The 26,263-nt window shown below is 35.7% G+C and overlaps 1 protein-coding gene and 1 pseudogene across 1 annotated transcript in view; one reads left to right on the top strand and one right to left on the bottom strand.

Moving 5' to 3' along the window:
* LOC109678580 (butyrophilin-like protein 8) overlaps window positions 1–26,263 on the top strand; it is a 479,331-nt pseudogene that overhangs the window by 45,738 nt on the left and 407,330 nt on the right.
* Window positions 13,703–26,263, bottom strand: part of LOC109678585 (butyrophilin-like protein 3) — a 35,811-nt gene continuing 23,250 nt past the window's right edge. Inside the window, exons 3-7 of the mRNA XM_074058618.1 lie at window positions 18,433–18,708; window positions 16,693–16,806; window positions 15,477–15,497; window positions 15,358–15,384; window positions 13,703–14,419 (exon numbers count right to left, since the gene is read on the bottom strand). Of these exons, the coding sequence (XP_073914719.1) occupies window positions 13,893–14,419; window positions 15,358–15,384; window positions 15,477–15,497; window positions 16,693–16,806; window positions 18,433–18,708 (965 nt within the window). The 3' untranslated portion in view covers window positions 13,703–13,892. The remainder of the gene's footprint in view (window positions 14,420–15,357; window positions 15,385–15,476; window positions 15,498–16,692; window positions 16,807–18,432; window positions 18,709–26,263) is intronic.

Genomic DNA, 26,263 nt, shown 5'->3' with positions numbered 1-26,263 from the left:
CTCATAAAAATCCTTTGGCTAAGCAAGCTGGGCCTAGACCAGTGGGGGTGGGTTGAAGTAGCTCAGTCCAGAAAATGAGCATATGAATGCATATACACAAGTGACAGGATCTATTTTCCCTTTGCTTTCCAAATGAAACATTAAACCGAAGGTCTAAGTACAAGGGAAAAGTGCTCATTGTGGATAAGGCAGAGCAGTCACTGCACTCCCTGAACAGGAAAACGTGAAGACTTTGAAAGTGGCAGAATGGTGTCTCATCTGCTATGTGTGCTTGAGAACCCCAGCACCCAACCACTACTTCCTCACATGCCTGCAACTTCCCTATCTCATGCTGGCAGCTGTCCTAATCCAGAGCACCCTCCACCCCAGTTATACATGGTCAATCCAGGGCCCTGAGGGACACATGAGTAACACACCAGGAGAACTGCAGACAAAAACTTGGGGACCAGAAATTGGAGGGGAGCATTCAGTGTACTGATAGAGCCAGAGACATCTACTCTTTTTAACAAAGAATACTAATTTAAATTTTTTATTTTTAGTGTGTTTATCTCTTTTATATTGTCACTTTTCTCCTTTCTTTTTTTTTTTTACACTTTTACTATCTCTCATTAGAAACTGTTCTACTGGTGGCTTATTCTCCTTTTTTATTACTCTTAACATTTCTATTCTTTTTACAACACTTTCTGGATCATATAGTGGTTCTATGTTTAGTTTTTTGAGGGGCCTCCATATTGTTTTTCATTGTAGTTGTTCTAATTTACATTCCCACCAACAGTGTATGATGGTTCCTTTTCCCTGCATCCTTACCAATATTTGTTGTTGGAGGTGTTCTTGATGGTAGCCATTCTAACAGGAATAAGGTGGAAGTTTAGTGTTTTGATTTGCATTTCCTTTGTGGCAAGGGATGGTGAGCATTTCTTCATGTGCTTTTTGGCCATTTGGACTTCTTCCTTTGAAAAATTTCTGTTCAGTTCCTTTGCCCATTTCTTCTTTGAATCACTGATTCTTTAGGAATTTAGTTTTTTTGAGTTTACTGTAAATTCTGATCATTAATCCCTTGCCAGATGTATAGCTGGCAAAGACTTTCTTCAATTCAGTGGGCTGCCTCTTCAATCTGGTGACCATTTCTTTTGTGGTGCAGAAGTTTTTAGTTTCATGTCATCCTATTTGTTAACCTTCCTCTTAATTGCTGAGCCATTAGAGTTCTATTTAGAAAGTTATTACCTATGCCTACATATTCCAGTGTATTCCCTACTCCTCCTGCTGTAGTTTCAGGCCTTATATTAAGGTATTTGATTCACTTTGAATTGATGCTGGTACAGAATGAAAGCTAGGGATCTAATTTAGTCTTCTATATGCAGACATCCAGTTTTCCCACCAACAGTTGTTGAAAAGTCTGTATTTTCTCCATTATATGTTTGAGTGTCTTTGTCAAAAAATCAGGTAGCTGTAGCTGTATGGATTTATGTCTATGTCTTGTATTCTCTTCTACTGGTCTTTGTGTTTGTTTTTCTATGCCAGTACCAAAATCAACTCAAAATGGTTTAAAAACCTTACTATAAGGCCTGAAACTTTGAAAAAACTACAGGAAGTAGTAGGAAATACCCTGGAACATATAGGCATAGGGAACAACTTCCTAAATAGAATGAAAAAGGCTCAGTATCTAAGAGAAAGAATGAACAATCAGGACTGCATCAAACTAAAAAACATGCACAGCAAAAGAAACAGCCACTAGACTTAAAGGAATAGGAGAAAATCTTTGCCAGTTATTCATCTGATAAGGGACTAATATCCAGAATCTACAAAGAACTCAAAAAACTCAATCCCCAAAGAATCAACATCCCAATGAAGAAATGGGCACATAAATTAAACAGAGAATTCTCAAAGGCAGAGTTAAAATGACTTACAAACACATAAAGAAACACAAAAGCTCCCTGGCTATAAAAGAATTCTGAAGCAAAACTACACTAAGATTTCATCTTACTCCAGCTAGAATAGCCATAGTCACAGGCAAAAACAAGAACAAATGCTGGCAAGGATGCAGTGAAACAGGAACCCTTATACACTCTTGGTGGGAATGCAAATTAGTACAACCACTGTGGAAAGTGGTATGGAGATTCCTCTAAAAGCTAAAGATAGAACTGCTATATGATCCAGTGATACTGTTCCTGGACATCTGCGCAAAGGAATGTAAGTCAGGATACAATAGAGACACCTGTACACCAATGTTCATCACAGCACTATTCACAATAGACAACCTATGGAAACAACCCAAATACTGTACAACTGATGAATGGATCGAGAAAATGTGGCATATATGCACAATGGAGTTCTACTCAGCCATAAGGAATAAATACATGTGGTTTGAACATAAATGGATACAATTGGAAGACATCATGTTAAGTGAGGTAAACCAGGCTCAGAAAGACAAAGGCTGCATTTTTTTCTCTCATCCACGAAAGATAGAGCCAAAAGATAAATACAAACACAAAAACAAACATGCTGTTTTAATTGCTATGGCTCTATAGTATAGTTTAAAACCAGGTGTTATGGTACCTTCAGGGTTGCTATTTTTGATCATTATGATCTTGGCTATTCACAGCCTTTTTTGCTTCCATATAAACATTTGGGTTGATTTTTCAATCTCTGTGAGGAGTGACATTGGTATTTTGCTGAGGATCACATTGAACATATAGATTGCTTTTGGTAGCACAACCTTTTTACAATAATAATTCTGCCAATCCATGAGCATGGCAGATCTTTCCGTCTTCTGATGTCTACTTTAGTTTCTTTCTTTAGTGGTTTATAGTTTTCATTGTAGAGGTCTTTCATTTCCTTCATTAAGTTTATTACTAAGTATTTTATATTTTGAGGCTATTGTAAATGGAATTTTTTCCCTAAATTCTTTTCCAGTCTGTTTATTGTTGGTATATAGAAAAGCTACTGATTTTTGCATATTGATTTTTTTATCCTGCTGAAGGTATTTGCTGAAAGTGTTTATGAAGTCTAGGGGTTTTTAATGGAGTTTTTAGGATATGAAATCATATAATTTGTAAATAGAGAAAGTTTTTCTTGTTCCTTTCCTATTTTAATTTGTTTTACTTTTTCTTCCTATCTTATTGCTCTAAGAATTCTAAAATATGTTGAGTACAAATGGAGAGCATGAGCCTCGAGAAATTTATCCATTTTTGTTAGATTTTCCAATTTATTTGAGTATAGGTTCTTAAAGTATTCCTTAATGGTCCTTTGGATTTCATTGATACTTGTTATAATATTCCATTTTTTCACCTCTAATTTTTATTAATTTGGATCTTTTCCTTTCCCTTTTAGTTAGATTCACCAAGGGTTTATCAATCTTATTTTTGTTTTTTAAGAACTTTGTGGATGAATTATGTAATTTTTGGCCTCTATTTTGTTGATTTGGGCCCTTGTTTTTATTATCTCTCTTCTTCTAGGTTTAGATTTGGGTTTAGATTGTTCTTTTATTTTTCAGGAGTTTGAGATGCAATATTTATTTGAGATCTCTCTATGTTTTTTAATGTAGGCACTCATAGCTATAAATGTTCCCTTTAGCACTGCCTTTGCTGTATCCTAGTTGTTCTGGTAGGTTGTGTTTCTATTTTCATTAGATTCCAGGAACCTTTTGATTTCCTCCTTTATTTCTTTGGTGACTCATTGGTCATGCAGCAATGTATTATTCAGTCTCTAGGTGGAATACATTCCGTTGTTCCTGTATGATTTTTTTGTTGGTAGAAGTGGGTTTGAACTCAGGGTTTCATGCTTGCAAAGCAGGTACTTTGCCACATGATCCACACCTCCAGTCCTGCTGTTTCTTTTGTTGAATTCTAGTTTTATTTCATTGTGGTCAAGCAGTATGCAGGGGGTCATCTCAGTTTTCTTATATTTGTTAAGACTTATTGTCCTAAAATATGATCAGTTTTAGAGAAAATTCCATGGGCTGCTGAGAAGAATGTGCATTGTGCTACTGCTGTATGAAATACTCCGTAGGTGTCTGTTAAGTTCACTTGTTTTATGGTATCATTTAATTCTGAGGTTTTCTTGTTGATTTTTTTGTTTGACCTATCCTCTGGTGACAGTGGAGTATTGAAGTCTCCCACTATCATTGTGTTGGGGGTCTATCTGTGCTTTTAAGTCTAGTAGTGGTTGTTTTATGAAGTTGGATACATCAAAATTGGATACATGCAAGTTAACAATAGTTATTTCCTCTTTATATATTGTTCCTTTTATTAGTTTGAAGTGACCATCTTTGTCTCTTCTGACTAATTTAATTATGAAGTCTACTTTATCAGATGTAAGTGTAGCTATTCCTGCCTGATTTCAGGGCCACTTCTAAAATCTTTTTCCACCCTTTTATGTAAGCCAGCGTTTGTTTCTGTCAGTTAGACAGGTTTCTTGAAAACAACATATCATAGGGTCTTCCTTTTTAATCCAGATTGCCAATGGGAATCTGGATTCTGATGGAGTGCTTGAGATCATGAACACTCAGTGCCATTATTGAGAGGTATGTGGTAATTCCTGCCATTTTGTTGCTTTCTCTGTGTGTGTGTGTGTGTGTGTTTGATTCTTGATTACACTACAAGTGATTATCTGCTCATCTCCTGAGGTATAATTATTCTAATCCTTTCATGGCTATGTTAACCTTCATGTTCTGTTTGCATGGTTTCTTTGAGTATCTTCTGGAGTGTGAGTTCAGTGGTCATATATTGTTTTAGTTTCTGCTTGTCATGGAAGGTTTTTATTTCTCTTTCAATTACGAATGATAGTTTTTCTTCATAGAGTTTTATGGTTTGAAATTATTTTCTTTCAATTCTTAACATACCACATTCTGTGCCCTTTTACTTTTAAGGTTTCTGTTGAGAAATCTACTGTCATTCTGTTGAGAAATCTACTGTCATTCTGTTGGGTTTACTTTTAAAGGTGATTTGATGTTTCTCCCTTTAATATTTCAATATTTTTTCCTTGTTCTCTGTGTTTAATCAGTTAACTATAATATGCTGTGAAGGGGTTCTATTTTGGTCAAGTCTGTATGGTGTCCTAGTGGCCTCCTGTACCTAGATGGGCATCTATATCTCAAGATTTTGGGTTTTCTTCTATTATTTTCTTAAATATGTTTCCTACACTTTTGACTTGCACTTCTTTTTCTTCAATGTCCATTATTCGTAGGTTTGTTCTTTTAATGGAGTCACAGACTTCTTGTATATTATTTTCATATTTCTTCATTCTTCTCTCTTTGTATTCACCTGTTTTTTTCTGTTATATCTACTTTGTTTTCAAGTCCTAAAATCCTGTCAGGGAGTTTTAGCCCAGGCTATTTGGCTAAAAGCTCTTCTCTGGGAAGGCAGCTGGATTTATTCCCTAAACTAGGCTTCTTAGAGGTAGTTAGATGAGTTATTATTTTTCCACAGGCTGGGTTCAGGTTTGGCTATCTGGCACCCACATGTTTGCTTTGTATACAGAAGCATGGACTGAGCCTTGGTCCTTGATGGTACTTCCCCACCAGCAGGGTGGAAGATTTCCACTCAGTTTACTAGGCCAAATGCTTAATAAGCTAGAGGGATGCAATCAAATTCTCACAAGCTGAGTTGGGCTGTGTGATAGCCTTCAGGACTAAAAGTGGCTAGCTTGCCTTAGTGGTTTGTGGGTATCTCTCTTTGACATTGGAGGGATCCTGAGGCTGGTGGTTGGTGGCCGTGGTCAGTGGCTGTTCCCTTTCTCCAAAGTCCAGGACTTCCCCAGCTCCTGGAAATTTGACAGCTTTGCATATCAAGTTTCAGCACTTTGAGTGGTCTGTGTGGACTGGAGTCTACTCTGGTCCAGCTAAAAATGAACATCTGCCAATGGCACAATGTGTTCTGGCTGGCTGCACCCATGTGTCTGGGGTGGATTTGATCTTTGAAAGGCTTTTTTGAAGGTTGGTCATTGTATGTATGATTGTCTATATATTGGCAACATTGTATTTTGCAAAATATCCAGGCCAACTACACTTACTATCACAAACCTAAGGTTATCTTTCAGGATTATGAGAGCTCAGTGATCTGAAGTCTTTCAGCAATCTGCTGTCTTGGAGTCTCTGAAATCTCGATTTCTGAGTTCTAAAGAATAGTGATAAGAATGTTTGCGATGTAAGAAGACATGCATAAACTCTTTGGTGAAATCAAAGATAATACAAATAAACAGCTAAAACAATACATAGAGGATACAAATAGCTGAATGAACTTAAGGAGGATCCAAATAACCAGCTCAGTGAAATAAGGTAGACAATGCAAGAAAGGAAAATGGAATTCAATAAAAATACAGAAAGCCTGAAAAAAGTCAAATGGAAACACTTGCAATCACTAAATCAAATACAAAATTTATTTGAAAGCTTCCAGCAGATTGATCAAGTGGAAAATAGACCATCTGCCTGAAGAAAAAGTACATATAAAAGAAAATTCAGATGACTATATATAAAAAGGAATGAAAAAAATATTGATGGGATATGCAAGAACTTTGTGACTCCATCAAAAGATGAAATCTTCAAATGATGGGTATTGAAGAAAAGGTGCAAACTAAAAGCATGGGAAATATAGTCAACAAAATAATAGCAGAAAACTTCCCAAATCATGAGAAAAAGAAGTCCATCCAGATACAGGAGGTCTCTGACTCCACAGAGACAAGACCACAGCATATTATAGCTAAAACATTAAGTACAGAGAACAAGAAAAGAATATTGAAAACAGCAAGGGAGAAGTACCAAGTAACCTATAAAAGCAAATCAGTCAGAATAATAGATTTCACAACAGAAAGCTTAAAACAAAGAAGGCATGGAAATGAGGTATTTCAAGTGCTAAAAGAAAATAATTGCAAACCTTGGTTACTCTACCTATTAGAACTATCATTCATACCTCAAGGAGAAATAAAAACCTTCCATGGTAAACAAAAAATAAAGCAATTATGACCACTAAACCAGTGCTCCAGAAGATATTAAAGGAATCCTACTTGAGGAAGATTTAAGATCAACATAGCCTTGAAAACTTAGGGATAAATAAATCCCACCAAATGAGTAGATATGCAAATGAAGAGTAGGAAAATATCAAACACCAAAAAATAAGGAATGAATGACAGGAATTACTAAATACCTTTCAAGATTAACATTGAAGATTAGTGGTCTCAGTACCCTAATCAAAAGGCATAGAATGCTGAAGTAAGTTAAAAAGCAAGATCTGATGATTTATTGTTTGCAAGAAATACATTTCACAGACAAATACAAATATTGATTAAGGGTTAGAAATAGATTACCCAAGGAAGAGGAATCCAAAAACTCATATCTGATAAATCAGGCTTCAAAATTAAATTAGTAAGAAGAGACAAAGTAGGCCTCTTCATTTTAATAGAGGAAATAATACATCAAGAGTAAATAACAATTGTTAGCAAAAATATGTCTAATGCCAGTGCACCCAATTTCATTAACCAAACACTACTGAATTTAAAGATACAGATAGGTCCCAACACAATGATAGTGGGAGACTTCAACACCCCACAAGGTCTTCTTGACAAAAAAATCTATAAAGAAACATTAGAATTAATTGACCCTATGGACCAAATGGACTTATTAGATATCTACAGAGTATTTCATCTAGCAGTAGTAGAACACAGATTCTTCTCAGCAGCCCACAGAACTGTCTCCAAAATGGTTCACATTTTAGAATGCAAATCAAGTCTTAGCAAATACAAGAAAGTTGAAATAACTTCCTATATTATTTAAGACCACAATGGAATAAAACTAGAATTCAACAACACTACAGAAATTATTCAAACACATGGAGACTGATTCACACATTGTTGAATGACCAGTGAACCACTGAAGAAATGTGCAGTGTGTCGGGGGGAGCTGTAAGTTCCTAGAATCTAATGAAAATGAAGCATAACCTATCAGAACCTATTGGATACAGCAAAGTTAGTGCTTAGGGGAAAGTTTATAGCTATGAGTACATATATTAAAAAATTCAGAGAAATCTCAAATAAATAGCCTAATCATGCACCTCATGCTCCTAGAAAAACGAGAACAAGACAAGCAAAAAGTTAACAAATAGAAAGAAATAATAAAATTTAGGGCAGAAATTAACAAAATTGAGACAAAAAGATGATACAAAGAATCAATGCAACAAAAAGTTGGTTCTCAGAAAAGACAAATAAAATGGATAAACCATTAGTCGATATGAGTAAAAGGAAGAGGGCAATGTCCCTAATTACTAAAATTAGAGATTAAAATGAGGTTATTACAACAAATACTATTGAAATCCAGAGGATTGTGAAAACCTATTTTCAAATAAACTGGAAAGTCTAGAAGAAATGGATAAATTTCTAGATGCATTTGACTTACCAAAATTGAACCAAGAGGATATAAGCCACTTAAATAGATTTATAATAAGCAATGTGATTGAGGCATTAATAAAGGAAAGGTCAGGACCCAGTGAATTCACTCTCAAATTCTCCCACACCTTTAAAGAAGAATGACTATCATTATTCCTCCAACTTTTCTACATAGTAGCATGGGAAGGAACACTACCAAATTCATTCCACAAAGCCAGTATTACACTCATTGCAAAACTGGACAAGGACACAATGAAAAAGAGAATTATAAACCAATCTCTTTAATGAACATAGATGTAAAAATTCTCAATAAAATACTTGCAAATAAAAATAGATCATATACCATAATCTAGTAGATTTCATTCCAGAGATGGAAGTATGGTTCAACAGATGCAAATCAATGAATGTACATAGTACATAAAAAGAAGAAAGGACAAAAATGACATGATCATCTTCATTAATCAGAAAAAGTCTTTGATAGCATTAAACATCCTTTTATAGTAAAAGCTCGGAAGAAACTTGAATTATAAGTAAAGTATCTCAACATTACAAAGGCTATATATGACAAACAATAGCCAACATCATACTAAATGGAAAAACTGAAACCATTTCCTCTAACATCAGGAATGAGACAAAATGTCACTTTTACTCTTCTCACTCTTACTTAATATAGTACTGGGGCAAGTGGAGTGGCTAAAGAGGTGAGAGTGCCTGCCTAAAAAGCATTAAGCCTTGAGTTCAAACCCAACTGCCAGCAAAATATTGAATAAAATGTATTTGTGTATCTATCTAGATACATCTATATATCTGTCAATCATCTATCTACCTATCTACCTATCTATCTATCTATCTGTTACTAGACTTTCTAGCCCAAGAAAGAGAAAGAAATAAGTAAATTCAAATAAGGAGGGATGATGTTATTCTATACTTGAAAGATTGTAAAGATTCCACCAAAAAACACCTACACCTGCTAAACACTTTTGGAAATGTAACAGGATATTAAACCAACATACAAAAATCAGTAGATTTCATTTACACTAACAAAGAATATCTTGAGAAAAAAATCAAGAAAATAATTCCACAGAATTGAAAGTATTTTCACCAGCTATTCAAGAGATAATGTAGTGATATCCAGAATGTACAAAGAGCCCAAAAAAGTAAACAGCAAAAGAACAAAATACTCCAATTAGCAAATGGGCAAATGAATTGAACATACAGTTCTCAGAAGAAAAAATTCAAATGGTTAATCAATACATGAGAAATGTTCAATATCTATAGCCATAAAGGGAATGCAAATCAAAACTTCACTAAGATTCCATCTCACTATCATCAAGAAAAGAAACAATAATAAATCTTGGTGAGGATTCTGGGAAAAAAGAACCCTAATATATTATTGGTAGGAAAGTAAACTGGTGCAACCATTATGGAAACCATTATGGAAATCATTTTTTGAAATTCTCCAAAAAAATTAAAAATATATCTGTCTTATCACCCTGCCATTCTACCACTCTTGGGCATGTATCTCAAGGAGTATAAATCAATATACAAGAAAGATATCTGCACACCCACATTTATTGCAGCTCTCTTCACAATAGCTAAACTGTGGATTCAGTTTAGGTACTTAACAACCAATGAATGGATAAAGAAAAAAATGCAAATATTATATATATATATATATATGTATATATATATATATATACATATATATATATATATATATATATGTTCCATTATATATATAATGGAACATTAACCATAATGAAAAGTGCAAACTATGTTGCTTGCTGTAAAATGGATGGAACTGGAGATCATACTGTTGAGTGAAATAAGCCCCTCACACAAAGACAAGAATTGTGTTTTCTCTCATTTGTGGAAGAAAAGAGAAAACAAAACACCCAGGTTATTTATGTAAAAGGGGACTGCTAAGGAGGTGGATGGTGAAGAGAAGAGGGGAAGGAAGGAGAGGGTATAATACAGAGCAATAAGGTTAAATATGATTAAAGTACACATGTGGAAGTGTCATGATTAAACACCTTATTGTGTCTAGTTTAATATACACCAATTTAAAAATAACTATACTGATAATCCTATGGAAGCTCCCTATAATAAGTAACTCTTTTCTTGCTGCTGTCAAGATTCTCCCCTTTCCTTTGACTCTAGACAGCTTGATTAGGTTTTCTTTGGGTTTATCCAAATTTGGAGGATTTTTTAGTCATGTTTTCAGAAAAATGACTAAAGAAAACCTAAAAACTCTAATTAGGAAACTTGGAGGCATGAATTTCTTCAATGATCTCTGGCTACTTTCTCTTTCTCTTCATGTTTTGGGATGGTCTAAATGCATACATTGATCTAGTTGCTAGTGTTCAATAAATCCTTTAGGCTTACCTCACTTCTCCTCCTTCTCCTCCTCCTTTTTTCTCCTCCTCTTTCTATTCCTCTTCCTTCTTCTTCTTTTAGACAGGATCTCACTGAGTTTCCCAGGTGGGACTCAAATTTGTGAACTTCTTACCTCAGTCTCCCAAATAACTGGTATTAGAAGTGTGAACTACTACACCTGGATGGTTTTGAGATAGGATCTCAGTAAGTTTCCTGCCTAGGTTGGCCTCAAATTGCAATCCTTCTGTCTATGCCTCCTGAGCACCTTTATAAGTTATTTTAAATTCTTTATTTGGCAAAACATGCACCTGCATTTCTTAGGGTCAGTTTCAGGAGTTGTATTTGTTTGGTTAGACATTTTCCCTTTTTATTCATATGTTATGTAATCTTTTGCTGGGATTTTGACATTAAGAAAAATAGACCATCTCTCCTGGTCTTTGGATACTGGCTCCCATGCAGGGGAAAACCTTCACCAATCAGCCTGGCTAGAGTTTAGAGTTTCTAAGATCAATTTGATCTTTTGCATTCATGTCATCTGCCTGCCAGTTCTAACATGCCCCCAGGCTAATCTTTGTTTACAGAAATTTCTAAATTATACTGCCATTCCCATCAGCACCCTGAGGTAGGCAAGAGCAAAGAAGTCATTTGGCTGCTCCTTAAGTGCATGGCCTATCTTTCATTCCCATCCTGATTGGGGAGTCCCACTGTGTGGGACGTCATACTGTGCTTTGTTCCATGGGGCGGGGCACAGATGAGTGTAAAATGCTGTTTAGTTTTCCCTTCACTGGGATATTGTCTTGGTTTGACATTGTCTAGGTGCTATAGATTTTCAGTTGTTCTCTAGAGCTTTCACAAAAGTATAGGTATACTGGTTCATACATTGTTAACTAGGTTAACAATTAATTGCTTTAAGAGCAAGTGCTTAAAACTTCCTAGATTACTATCATCCTGACACTACTTCCTCTTTTCAGCAGTTTCAAAGTAACGCTGCCCATCCCTTCAGCACTCCAAGTCAGGCAAGAGGAAAGAAATACCCCGGGTAACTCTTGGACATGCTAGAATGTGGGATTCACTAATTAGTCTTTTGTTTCCCTCCTCAGAGAGTATCACCAGTGTGTGAAACTTCCTCTCAGTTTCACTGCATGAGGTTGGATAGGGAGAGGGACACAGGTGATGTGCAAACCATCTGAATTTTCATATCGTTTTTGCTGAAATCCTCTCTTGGTTTTATGATAGTCTGGGTGTTTTAGCTTACAAAGTAGATTTTAGAGTTCTGACATAGGTATTCTGATCCACATATATTTTTTAACTTAGTGTTTCTGTGGGAGAAAGGGGATGTTGAGCCCCCATCATGTAGATACATGCTATTATGTAGATATCTCTGCTTCATTATTGTTTTATGTGAGTTAACACTAGTTAAGTCTCTGAAATGGTTTAACAAAACTCATTTCTATTGCCATATATAATGACCTGTAGTTCAATAGAATCACTTTTCCAATGACCATTTTATTTTTACACAATGTAGGTTTATAAGATGATTTTTTAAAAATTTTTTTTAAAAAAAATAGCAAAATAGAAGTCCTGACTACCCTCCACCATACCTTCTCCTATGGTAATATTTCACACAATTATAGTACATTATCAAAATCAGGAAATTAACAGCACAATACTTAGCCGGAATACCAGCGTAAATCATGTTTACCACTTTCTGCATCCATGGAGTGTATGTATGTACATGCATATGTGTGGTTCTGTACAATTCATTACATGTATAGATCATATACCATCATCATGGTCAAAATATGGCTCCACCATCATAAACATTTCCTTCATAGTTCTACTTTATATGGACAACCATCCTTTCCTTCCCCAACCATTTATCTGTTCTCCATTGCTGTATATTTTGAGAATATTTTATACATGAGATTATGCAGTGTATAACCACTTGAAATAGTTATTTTTTCATTCAGTAAAATATCCTTAGTAGTCATTCAAGTGTTCTTTGTATCATCTTGCTAGTCAGTATGGTGAATTGTTCTGGCTGACATTTGGTTATTATGGATCACATTCAGTAGCCATTTGATGTGCTTGAATAGATTGATTGTTCTTGAATAGATGGCCTTCTTTCTTTCCTTCTTTCTTCCTTCCTTCCTTCCTTCTTTCCTTCCTTCCTTTGTTCTTCCTCCCCTCTCCCCCTCCTTCCCTCCTCATCCTTCCTCTTTCCTTCCCTGGGCTATGTGACTCAGGCTGGCCTCAAACTTAAGTATTCTCTTGCCTCAGCCCTCCAGGTGCTGGGACTACAGATGTGATTCACCATATCTGGCAAATATGTTGTGACATATGATCTGCTAAAATTTTATTTAGGAATGTTGTATCAATGCTAATGGTAGACACAAATATGTAGTTTTGTTTTCTTTTCTTATATTGTGCTTGGCTGTTTTTGGTTTGAGTAATGTGGCTTTTATAGAATAAGTTAGAAAGTGTTCAACACTCTTCTCTGTTCAATTTTTTTTGGTGGCACTTTCAAGCGGGTGCTCTACCTCTTGAACCATACTTCAAGTCCACCTCTTTTCAATTCTTTGGCTTCACAAATGTAGATTATTAATACCTATTCCATGGGTTATCTGAAGTATGGAGAATTGAATTAATGTGGAAAATAAAGGTCATATTGGGAAAAATGTAATTTAAGAACACATCATTAGCAAACAATATGCAATTGACAAAATGCAAGCGCTATTCACATTTGTTTTCTCTTTATGCTTCATTATGACTTTTGAGGTGTGAATCACTGTCTCCAACTAATAAGCAAGGAACATGAGAGGAGAGGTTGTGACTCATCCAAGATCTCTTGTCTGAATGGAATTTTCACAAACTCAATTCATCTTCCCTCTACACCTCATGACAGCCATTATCCCCCATTATCCCTGACTCTCACATGGATGGGATAGTCACCTCTTACCTAAAACCCATTTCTGCTGGCTGTGTAGGGTTTTGGGTCTGAGAAAGAAAGTTTGTACCTAAAAAAAGCTTTGAATGTGATTCTTTCTCGGCATCTTCCTGCAGATGAAGGACAGGGACACTTAGGGCTTTCTTTTCTATGTGGGAGGGCGTAGAGATATTTTTTTAAAAACAGGCTTCTTTCTCTATAACACTGAACAGATGAAAATGGGAGTCACATTTTCCTCATCAGATGGACTATGCTCTATGAAGGGTCTCAGTAATCCTTCAAACTGATGTGTAAGAGTATAAATAAGGGTGTGATCATCTGTATTAAAGAACGATAGGGTCCCAGCATTATAATTCAGAAAGATACCCAGTCGTGTGGGGTTGGTTGTTAAGGAGAGGTGGATTCTATTGCAAATGTTTACAAAATACAATGTTTCTTTCTCTTGTCCAAGGACCCAGTACCCATTGATTGGAGACAAAGCCATATCCTTCCTCCTATCTACATTATCCCTGCACACTCCCACATGCCAACTTTTGTTGCATCCTATATCTACTTCCCAGTAATGTCTCCCTTCCTTGAAACACTGAGAAGCTACCACACATTTTCTTACAAATCTCTTCTCTGAGAAGGTCACTTCTTGGGGAGCTTTCCTGTAGGTCACAGTTTTCAGATCAGAAATGGAGAGCTGAGGGTGAGCTGTGTCTGGGTCCAGAGTTACCTTCACTAGTCACATTAGGAGAAAAATAAAGAACATATGTTACTATGAGGTAGGGGAACTTGAACTAGGCCCCAAGGTCACCCAGTATACACACTGACTCAAGTTGGGATTAGGGGAGGTCTTAGAAACAATATCCGTTGAACATTGCCCTTCCAGACCCATCTCTCATCTTTAGTACTGACTGAGGACTCATTGATACTTGAGGTCATGAACCCCTTTGTATCATCCTGCCCCTACCATGGTCCCATCATGTAAGTTCTATTTGATTTTGTGATATCTTAAATAACTCTACCATCCAAGTTTCTCCTATCTATCAATTCTTGTCCAAATCCACTTATGTCTCTATCAGCTCATTCCCCTGACCAATCAGTAGTATTCTCGATTTTCTGGAATTTTTTATTTGAGCCCCCCTCTCCATGCTTTCATTTTAAATTTGGGCTAAGAAGTGTGTTAGGTAGATGCTCCCTGACGTGAATCACAGATTCATCTTATTCAGGTCATATAGCCCTCAGTATCACTCAGCAACCCTATATCTGTCACTTGTCAGACTTTCTCCTATGCCAATCCAAGGCTCTGTCCCATTGTCACCCCTTCATTCCTTGGTACTTGAACAAGTCTGGACTTTTCTCCATTCTGAAAACAAGCAGACAGAACAGTCATGTTATTATTTATATGGAGAGCAGGAAACAGGGATAAAGAAGAGACAAAAGGTAGTTGCCCTCTTTGGGCCAAGGATTCGCCAGAAATATCATTAAGTCATTAAGGCCTCTTTACAAAATATGCCTCACTCAGTATCTGCTAACAGTTGTAGGGTCTCCAGAACATTGAAACCCATGTGAAGTGCACCTGTTGAGGAACCCATGGGCTTCAGATATGAGTTCATAAACCCAGGAGTGTAAAAGGAAGATACAAATGGGGAATGAAGAAGAATGGCTTTTCTTACCTATAAGTCTGAGTGTCTTTCCAAATTCTGAAACCAAAAACACAGAAAAGGCTCAAGTCACAGGATGAGGTGCAGGGGAAAATGTGAGAGGAAAGTTTTGCACTTGACAATGCTCTTACCCAGTTCATCCTCTAGTTTCCCTGAAATGGAGGAAAGCAGAAGATTTAGTCGTGATACAAGCAAGAGATAAAGGTGCAATAATCAAGGGGAGCCAAGGGAGACACCCCAGGTGATCATTAGATTCTGGGTCTGTGTACATACAGAGAGCTCATGAAATCTACTGTTCTTCTCTTGCTTTAAATGAACAAATAGGAAAAATTTGCATACAGTTTTAGAATGTTTCCTGACTTTGATTCCCATCCTAAAGCCAAAGTATTCTGGTTTCTTTTCAAATCACATAAATTTTTTGCCTTTTACTAAAGCTCTCAGCTATCTAAGGATTGGTTTCTTGCCAAAGATGGAAGAAGAGCAAACCATCTTTTCTCATTTCCCAAGCTTTCTGTCCAGTGAACAGTTTTCTGTCCAAGGAAGAGATGACTCAAACAATTTAGGTCTTAGAAGAGCAGTGTGTGGAAGGATCCAAACATAACAAGACATGTATGCAATTCTTTCTGATTTCTTTCTGAGACAGAGCATTCAGTGGTCAATTGAGTAGTGTATAAACACAAACATGGCTTCTTGCTTGGGTGGGACAAGCTGTTAGTCTGAATGACAGAGTCTCTCTTAGAACTCTTCTTTTGTCCAAAGTTCCAGTCCTTATACTGAGCAATTCTATCTGGAATCAAACAAGATGTCAGGATCATTCATACTGCAGAGAGGATGGAACTCTAGGATCCTGTGGTTGTGATGATGGAGGATATCAGGGAGAAGTGGCTGAGCTGGGGAGGTGGGATTAAAGCATGCACCCTTAAGGGGAAGTGTCACCTCCAAAGAGGAGAAAATTGACTCTTGGGGATGAAAACTCTTCTTGAGGCTGAATATTACTTCATCTTGTTCTCCACATGTATCTATATTATGTATATTTATATGTATTGCATATATATATTCTTTTTATATATAGTGAATCCTTTTTCATGAATTCTAAGAAATTTTTTAACATTCTGAAGTTCCTAAAAATCATTCTTTCCTTAAATCTGGGTCCTGTATAATGTAGAAAAAAACCTGGTCATGCTGGTGTTTCCTAAGGGGTTCATTTCAGGTCAGCACAGAAGAGAAGGAGGACTGTGATTTTTGTGGAAGACATGATGGATCTCAAGAGGCCTCAGAATCACTGATACTAGACCATGAATCAACCATGGGCCATTTCTCTCTTTATATATATATCTCCTCACTCACCCTTGAATTTGAAGAGCAAAATGGTCATCACAATGATGCAAACACATCCACCAATACAGAGGAGCATCAGTACGATAGAAACAGGTAACCAGTGTGAGATCTGGAAAAATGTCTCTGAAAAACAGTCACAGAAGACCGTTAATGTTTAACTGCAGTGACCATTTGATTCTCATTTAAGGACTCCTTTTGCTCTTCAAAGGTATTTTTCTATGATTCTTTCAACATGTTAAAACTTCATTTCTGGCTGTGTGTTGGCACATGGGAGGCAGAGGCAGGAAGACTTTGAGTTTGAGGACTGCCTGCTTTACACAGCAAGCACCAGCAAGTCCAAGCTCTGAATTAAATCCACAATACCACCAAAACAAAACCAAATAAACAAAATTTTAAAACAGTTCTCCTTATTCCATCATTCTGTTATTTTTCAGCTTATTTTGAAATGAATATCAAAATATTCAGCCTTTTAACTTTGAAGAGGAACATTTAAGAATACAATTTTGACTCAGAGAAAACTTTAATTTTACATGTTACAATATATTGTGATTATATTACCATTTAGTTGTAAGAATTTTATAATTACCTTCAGCATATCTTCAATGATTTTATCATTTATAAGTATATTTAAAAATTTTCAAATATATAGTAATTTTAAATTATTTTCATTTTTTTGCCATTTAACTTAATTTTACTGTGATAAGAAAGCATTCTCTCAATAACACTATATCCTGGAAATTTTATGAAAACCATTTTATGTTCTTATACCTGGTAAAATTCTACAAATGTTTCATGTGAGCTTTAGAATAATGTTTTTGGAGCTGGAGGTACAACTTAGTCATACAGTGCTTATCTTGCATGTGCAAGGCCCTGAGTTTGATCCCCAGCACTGCAAAAAAATATTTTTGGGGAGTACAGTCTTCTAAAAATAATTCAGACTTATTCATTTGTAGTTCAAATTGTCATCATTGTTTCTAATTTAATCTATTTACATAGTTTTGGAGCATAAATTTACTGAGTTTTCCTTCTATTTTCATGGATGTTGGCTTAATATGTATTAAATATATGTTAGAAGATTCATTTATATTTAAAATATTTATATTTCCTGGTGAGTTAACTTTTTATATTTATGAAATAATTCTATTTTTAGTAAATTTTTTCTTATAACTTTTTCATTTTTGACACTAATATAATTCTTATGGTTTTCCTTTGATTAATATTTGTTTGGAATATCTTTTCGCACTTTTAATATTATAATGAATAACTCATGTTTTACATTTTTCTTTTATAAATGCAGCAAATGGTATTTTTTGTATTTTAACTGGGAATTTAATCACATTGATTATAATTGGAATATTTGAGTTAGCCTTGATTCTATGACTTTTGAAATCCTTACTGAAATTATATTTTTATTTTTCTGTTCCATAGACTAATGACTTTTGTATAAAAATGGGTAAAAAATAACTTTTTCTTGATTCTGGATTTTGTTTTCTAAGTTTTATGTACATTAAGTTTAGTGGGGTGTACCATGGTGGTGATCATGTAGTAAAGGAAACATCTAATTCCACTTCTGAGAACTGTAAGCCATTCTGTTTCTGCCTAATCAAGTATTTATGATTTTCTTTTTATACTTCATTGACTTTGGCTTTCAAAACTAATAAATAAAATAAAATAAAACAATACTGAACATTTGAGATAGAGCCTCTTTTCCTCCAAGGTGCTGAACAACACCTGCCCCTTTTTACTCACTTCCTATGAATATTCTGGATTTCACTTCTGGGCTCTGGTCAGTGAGTTGCATGGAACATGATATGATTCCAGAATTTTCTTGAACTGTAAGGGAGGTCTCCATATCAAACTGACCATGCACGTCTTTATTCACTTTGAATAGTGTGGGAAGTTCAAGTCCTTCTGGTCCTTTCCACTTCACTATGGGCTGGAATAACCAACCAGAGGACTGACAGAGTAGCTGGATGCCTCCATCAACGTATCCCATGATGGAAATGAGAGGAGTTGAGCCCATTTCTGCAGAGTAAACACAGAAAGAGTGAAAACAAAGGTCACATTCCAAGGCCACAGCTGTCTTAAGTCAGATACATCTAGCCCATCCACATAGTAAACTTTCCTCTATCTCTCATTCTCTTTCTTAGGCATGTGTAATGTTGTTAAGCCCTTCTACCACCTTTTCATTTAATGAGCCTTTAGCAAGTACTATATACATGGCTACTTCTAATAACTAAATTTGATAAAGTAAATAAGACAGAGTTCCTTTTAATGAGGTGTTTGCTGACTAAACACGGTGAGTAATAAATAAAATTGAAACTGTACAAACATGGTTAAGTTAGCACTAAAGAGAGAGTGGATGACTGTTAGGAGAGTCATAGTTTCTCATAGGTGACATTTGTATCCTTCTGTGTCTGATAAATGATCTCCTGAAGCTGGAGAAGTAGAGGAGATAAAGACAAAAGGGCAAGTACATACATGGAATGGAGAGTGGATGTGCCAAAATGCTTTCAAGAATTACCTATGTGAAGTTAGTATTTCTGGACTGTAATGTGCAAAAGGAAGAGGATGCAAGATGAGATCTGAGACTGGCACAGAATCAGATTTGGAGTAAATGCTTTGATCCTAGGAATGTGGACCATATCCGGTAAGCACAGCATGTGCTAAAATCTTATAGGGCAATTGACTGCTTTACATCATGTGATAGTTATGACTTGAACTTTATCTTTGATATCTTTTCTAAATCATTATAAAATGAGGTTCCAGGGACTAGTAAAGAGAAGAAATGGGTAAGAGAAGAAGGCTGTGAGAAAGGAGAGAAAAGTACAGGAGTTATTTGGGCATTTGATTTAAAGCACTAACTAGAACACAAGGAGGGTTTAGTATAACTTCCATTTGTGATTTGTGATACTAAGATGAGCACTCCTAAATATTTAACACCTACTTTATCATTTGTCATGGCCCATATCCCTAATCCAGACAGAAATTTTATTTTATATTCCATTTCATGCCATTCCCCAGATACTGAGTGGTGCCCAGACCCTTATAAATTGTTCATTGAGGGAATAAATGGATAAATGTAAGGTGGAAGTTCTAAGGAAGGGGGTTCATATAAGACAGTGTAGACATTTCCCTCCACCTTCTTTCTACTCTCTCTCTCTCTATCACTATCCCTGAGATTCTAAGTAAAAATTTAAGCACTAGAAATAACATAAGAGGCAGCCATAGGGAAATTCTGGAAGTGAGGAAAAGGAAGGTAAATTGACTAGAGATCATTGTTTGAAACTGAGCACTCTATTACCTACCAATAGAAGTTGTCTTAGGTAGTCTCACTCCTCCCCACTCCCCATCACTCACATCAGGTAGGCCTGGTAGTATTGGCAGAAAAATTGAGCAGCAGCTCCACTGACAAGAAATCAGAGGAAATACTGTTTGTCCCTGTGGGACAGAGTCTCTTCTACCTCACCTAGAAATATAGGGAATCTCACCTGGGGAAGCAGATTCTATTTCTACAGACAGCACTAGAAGTAATCAGCAGAAACCCTAAGATTAGAGAATTATTCAAGTATATGAAAAATTTAAAAGACTCAAAAATTGTCTTTGTAACCACAACTGGCATTAGCAGACCCATTCCTTAGTACTAACCCTAAGTAACTATTGATTAAATAAAAGCTTTCAACAGGACCCAGGGTATTCTGAAATAATAGCCCAAATGTCCATATTTGAACAAAAATCACTCATCATGCTAACAGCCAGGAAACTATCAACTTCATTGAGAACCATGGACTGATGCCCAAACCAAGATTAATCAGATTCTGGAATTAGGGATTTTTAAATAACTATAACAAAAATGCTTCAATAAATAATTAAATATCTTTTGAAACATGAAAATATGGAAAAGGAGTTATAAAAAGTGCCACATTTTATAACTGAAATAAAAATGTATTGAATGATATTAATAGTACAGTAGAAATGATAGAGGCTACAACCAGTGAACTTGAATATAGAACAATAGAAGTAACTGAATAATGAAACAGTAGATTTTTATTAGTATGTTTTAAATTGCACAAAGGGGTTTCATCATGACATTTCCACATATTCATAAAGTGTACTTAAATCATTTTCACCCCTTCAATTACTCCTTTTTATGCTTCCTGTTCCTCTTCCCCATTTCTTTTCCCCCTCCACCTCCTATTAGTCACACTTTTACTTTCATAGCCTTGGTTTTTATTATATTTTGTTTTGTTTTCCTTTAACTTCCACAAATGAGAAAAAACATGTGATATTTGTCTTTGTAGAACTGACTTATTTCAATTAACATCATAACGTATAGTCCTATTTTCCAGAAAACAGCATATATTTATTCTTGTTAATGGCTGAGTAAAACTCCATTGTGTATCTATACATTTTCTTTATCCATTCATTCATTGATGGGCATGTAGGCTGATTCCATAGTTTGGCTGTTGTGAATAGTGTTCTGGTATACATGGGTATGCAGGTATTACTGTAGTAAGCTGATCTTGACTCTTTTACCCAGAAGTAGTATGGCTGGATCAAGTGGAAGTTCTATTTTTAATTTTTTGAGGAGAATCCATAGTGATTTCCATTGTGGCTGGACTAATTTACTTCCCCATCAGCAATGGATAAATGTTCCTTTCTCTGTACATCCTCACCAGCATCTCTTGTTAATTGCTTTACTACCAGACAATAGGATAGGTAGGATTTGGAGAAATTGGTCAAAGGTTATAAAATTTCAGTTAGAAAGAAAGCATACATTCAGAGATATATTGTACCCTATGGTGACTTAACAACAATATATTGTGTACTTGAAAATTGCTGATTATTTGTTAAAGTATATAATGTAATTCATATAGTATCTCTATTTAGTCATTTCATGATATAAATCTATATCAAAACAGCCCATTATATATCATAAGTAAATACAATTTGATAAATTGCAAAAATTATTTAAAATATAGCAAAAAAGAAATGATGACTGGAAACATTCCCAAACTGAGGAAAGATATGAACATCCAGGCACAGAAGGCTCATAAAACTCCAATCAGATTCAACCCAAATAAAAACTTGCCAAACTATGTGAAAATCAAATTGAAGAGATAAAAATGAAAGAAAGGAAAGAATTTGGAAAGAGCAAGAGAAAGAAAGTATATCATGTACAAGGTAGGGTCAAAAAGGCCATCAGCAGATTTCAAGAAGAAACTTTGTAGACCAGGTGAGAGTGGGATGATGTGTCAATGTGTTAAAAGAAAAGAATGACCAACAACAATGCTTAACCTGCTAATACTCCTTCAGAAATGAGTAAGTTTATCACCAGTAGATATACCTTGAAAAATAGTAAAGGAAGAGAATTCCTGAAGCTGAAATGAAATCTACTAATTAGCAGTATGAAAAAATTTGAGAATATAAAACTCAGTGCTACTAGAGGTAGATCACTTGCCTAACAAGCATGAGGCCCCAAGTTCAAATCCAAGTACTACCAAAACAAAACAAAAAACTCATTGTTAAAGATAAATATCAAAGTCAAATTTAGAAGTCTCTAATACTGTAATGATGGTGTGTAAATCAATTTAGTTAAAATACAAACACTAAAAGATAAAATTATTAAAAGCAAATGTATCTCTATTGACTTTAATAGAGATAAACTATGATATGAAAAAGAGTGGATTCTAAAATGGTGAACTGCTGATAGGCACCACTTTTCTATGCCTCCACAAATTTCCTCAAGAGATGGCTGCAAGGAGAGGTGGGAAAGTTAGTAAACTAAAGAAGGATGCCAATATAAGGACAGAGAGTAGCTAAAAATACTGATTTCTAATTAATTCTATAATAGTGCAAATCTGCCAAGGGTTCTGTCCATCCTGTACCCCTCAGGGCCAAGTTTGTTTTTTTTTTTACTGTTTTGAGCTTGAATTGCTTCCAACGAGAGCCACTAGTGAGGGCCAGCCTGTGAACAAAACAACTGCATGGAAAGATAAGAGCAGGCTGGCAAGCCTTGCCTAGGACACTGGATAGAAGTCAACTGGCATCTGTGTTTTATACCCTCAGGCAAAAAAAATTGGCACAGAAATGAGCTGGATGAGGGCAAGGGAGTGAATGAACCAGTTTCAGTCCTGTGGGTCACCACACAGCTTTCCTGACCGAGTGCATGGTTGCAAATACATCTAACCCTGAAGAAAATTTTGGCCAAGTAGACTGATTAAAGAACCCCACACCCAGCCCCAGCCTGGTGGGGTGGGGGTGGGAGGTTGAAGCTACATGAATTTACTATAAATGGTGTTACCTCTGAGGGCTGCTGCCCAACTAAGCCCAGTGCATGAACACAAATACATCTGACCCCCATGAAAATATTCAGCTAAGCAGGTTGATCAAAGACACCCTCACATGGCCCCATACTTGTGGGGGGTGAGGTGAAGCTACCTCATCCAGGGTCTCTGTCCAAAGGAAGGTCACAGAAGTGGGCAGGTTAACTGGCTAGAGTTCAACATCTGGCTTTCTATCCCAAGACAAGGAGGATATGGAAGCAAGCTGGCCAGCTAGCTAGAACCCTTAATCACTTGCCCAACCCTGCAGTGTATGCATATACAAAAGTGACAGGAACTATTTGGCTCTCACTCTTCAAATGAAAACTGGAGGCCTAGGTCAAAAAGGGGAAAAAACTCATTGTGGGTAGGTCAGAACAGCCGATGGACTCCCTGAACAGTGAAAAACTCAGGCTTTAAGAGTGGCAGAATGCTTTCTGACCTACTCACTGTGCTCAGTAGCCCAACCACTCAACTCCAACTGCTAGCTCACACACCTGGAAATGCCTCACTCATCCAAGTAACTGTCCTAATCCAGAGTCCCTTGTGCTCCTAAGTTATACCTGAGCAATTCAGGGCTCTGAGGGGACATATGAGCAAACACAACAGAAGAACTGCAGACAAAACCAGACAACCAGAGATTGGGGAGGAGCATCCACTGTACTAATAGTGCCTAGCACACATTCATTCTTCTCAATGAGGAACAAATAGTAAATTTCTTAAAATTAAAAAATTATTTTATCTCTTTTATATTGTCATTTTCTCTCTTTTCTTTTTTCTTTTTTTTCAATTTTCCTCTCTTGCATACAAGCACTTCTACTGATGGTTTAATCTAGCACTTTCTTTTATTATTCTTAACCATTGTATCCTGTAATCCCTGATAATATCACCCTTTTCCACAATAATTGAACAATATTCCTACACACTAGAACTTTGTTTACCTTCAGCCTTCTAACTGCACTCCCACTTCTCCTCATTTTCCTTATTTCCATCTTCAATCCTTTAACTACCTACGTTTTAACTCCTATGCAAACAAGTTTTAACCCCCTACTATACCATATAAGAATGCTAGTCCCTTTTATATATAAAATGTGATCAGTTGTATAGATAATGCTGCCAGTGGTATTTTACTTTATGTAAATATCTGGCTTGATATTGAATTGGTGAATTTATTATTGCTAAATTTTACTCCCAGGCCAGTGGCCAGAAATGATACATGAACCTTATCACTAACCAGTCCTGCAGAACATACAGAATAATTCAAGGGAACAATTTTAATTGACTAAAATCCTCAACCAACTAATTGACTACAGGTGAGAAGATCTCAAAATAGAAGCACAAGAAATATGAAAAAGAAAGTGAATACAATACCTCAAAAAGTCAACAATCACACATTACTGATGGTGATAAAATCACAATTCTGACCTCAAAAGAATGATTAATGACCTGAAAGACATGCATAAACACTTCAATGAAATTAAAGAGAATATGAATATTCTCTTTAATTTAATCAGGTAAGTGATTTTAAACTGAATTCAATTATACATCAAAATGAATTCAAAGAGGATACAAGTAAACAACTGAATAAACTCAAGGAAGATATAAATAAACAGCTAAATGAAATAAGGAAGACAATGCAAGATATCAAAGGGAAATTCAGTAAAGATAAGGAAAGTCTGAAAAAGTCACATTGAGGCTCTCAAAATGAAAAGTTCCTTAAATTAAATAAAAAATTCAGTTGAAAATCTCTCCAACAGACTAATCAAGTGGAAGACAGATTATCAGAGCTTGAAGACAAAGTAGGTATAACAGAAAAATCAAATGAATATATAGAAAAAAGTATGAAGAACTATGTATTGAATATCCAAGAACTTTATGACTTCACCAAAAGACCAAAATACTTATCATGGGCATTAAAGAAGAAGGGGGTGTAAACTAAAAGCATAAGAAGCATATTCAACAAAATAATAGCAGAAAACTCCCCAAATCTTCAAAAAGAGATGTTTATCCAGGTACAAGAGACATTAGAACCCCAAACAAACAAGACCAAAATACAATCTCTCCATGGCATATCATAGTTAAAACATTAAGTACAGAGAACAAGGAAAGACTATTTAAAGTTGCAAAGGATAAGTGCCAAGTAAATTATAAAGGCAAACCCAACAGAATAGCAGCAGATTTCTCAAGAGATACTTTAGAAAAGGAGGGTATGGAATGGAGGCATTTCAAATGCTGAAAGAAAATAATTGCAAACTTACTCAGAAAAGCTATCACTCATAACTGAAAGAGGTATAAAAACCTTCCATGATGAATAAAAACTAAAGCAATTTATGGCCACTAAACCAGCACTCCAGAAGATACTCAAGTGAATCCTATACACAGAATGTGAAGATAAACATAACTATAAAAGTATAGGAATAAAAATAATCTCACCAGGTGAGTACTTAAGCACATAAAAATTCAGAAAGAATCAAAAAATAAAACAGTAACAAAATGGCAGGAATTACTACATATGTTTCAATATTAACATTGAATGTTAATGTTCTCAAATACCCCAGTCAAAAGACATATGATGGTGAAATAGATTAAAAAGCAACCCTTGACAATTTGCTTGCTGCCTACAAGAGGAGCATATCACTGACAGATACAAACATTGGGATGATGGTGAAATGGTGGAAAATTTTCCAAGCAAATGGACCCCAAAAGTAGGTAGGAGTAACTATCTTCATATCTGATAAAGCAGACTTCAAATCAAAATAAGTCAGAAAAGACAAAAAAGTCACTTGATATTAATAAGGGAAGGGGGACAATTCAGCAATAAAGAAATAATAATTGTTAACTTATGTGTGCCAAATGTCAGTGTACCCCACTTTATTAAAACAATGCTAGACTGAAAAAAAGAGATAGTCCCCAACACAATGATAGTGAGAGTCTTCAATACCCCACTCTCACCAGTAGATAAATCATCCAGACATACAACAGTAAAGAAATCTGAAAATTAAACAATACTATAGACCAAATGGACTTAACAGATATCTGTAAAGAATTTCATCCAGAAGCTGCATAATACACATTCTTTTCAGCAGCCCATGAAACTTTGTCCAAAATAGATCATATTTTAGGACACAAAGTAAATCTTAGCAATATAAGAGAGTTTAAACAACTCCCTGTATCTTATCAGACCATAATGGAAAAAAAATTAGAGCTCAGCAGCAAAAGAAACTGCAGAGAACATTCCAACACATATAGACTGAACA

The sequence above is a fragment of the Castor canadensis genome, chromosome 16 (genome assembly GCF_047511655.1).
Source record: "Castor canadensis chromosome 16, mCasCan1.hap1v2, whole genome shotgun sequence".
NCBI classification, from domain to species: domain Eukaryota; kingdom Metazoa; phylum Chordata; class Mammalia; order Rodentia; family Castoridae; genus Castor; species Castor canadensis.
The sequence above is the reverse complement of the archived record's forward strand: the minus strand, read 5'-3'. Positions and strand labels throughout refer to the sequence as shown.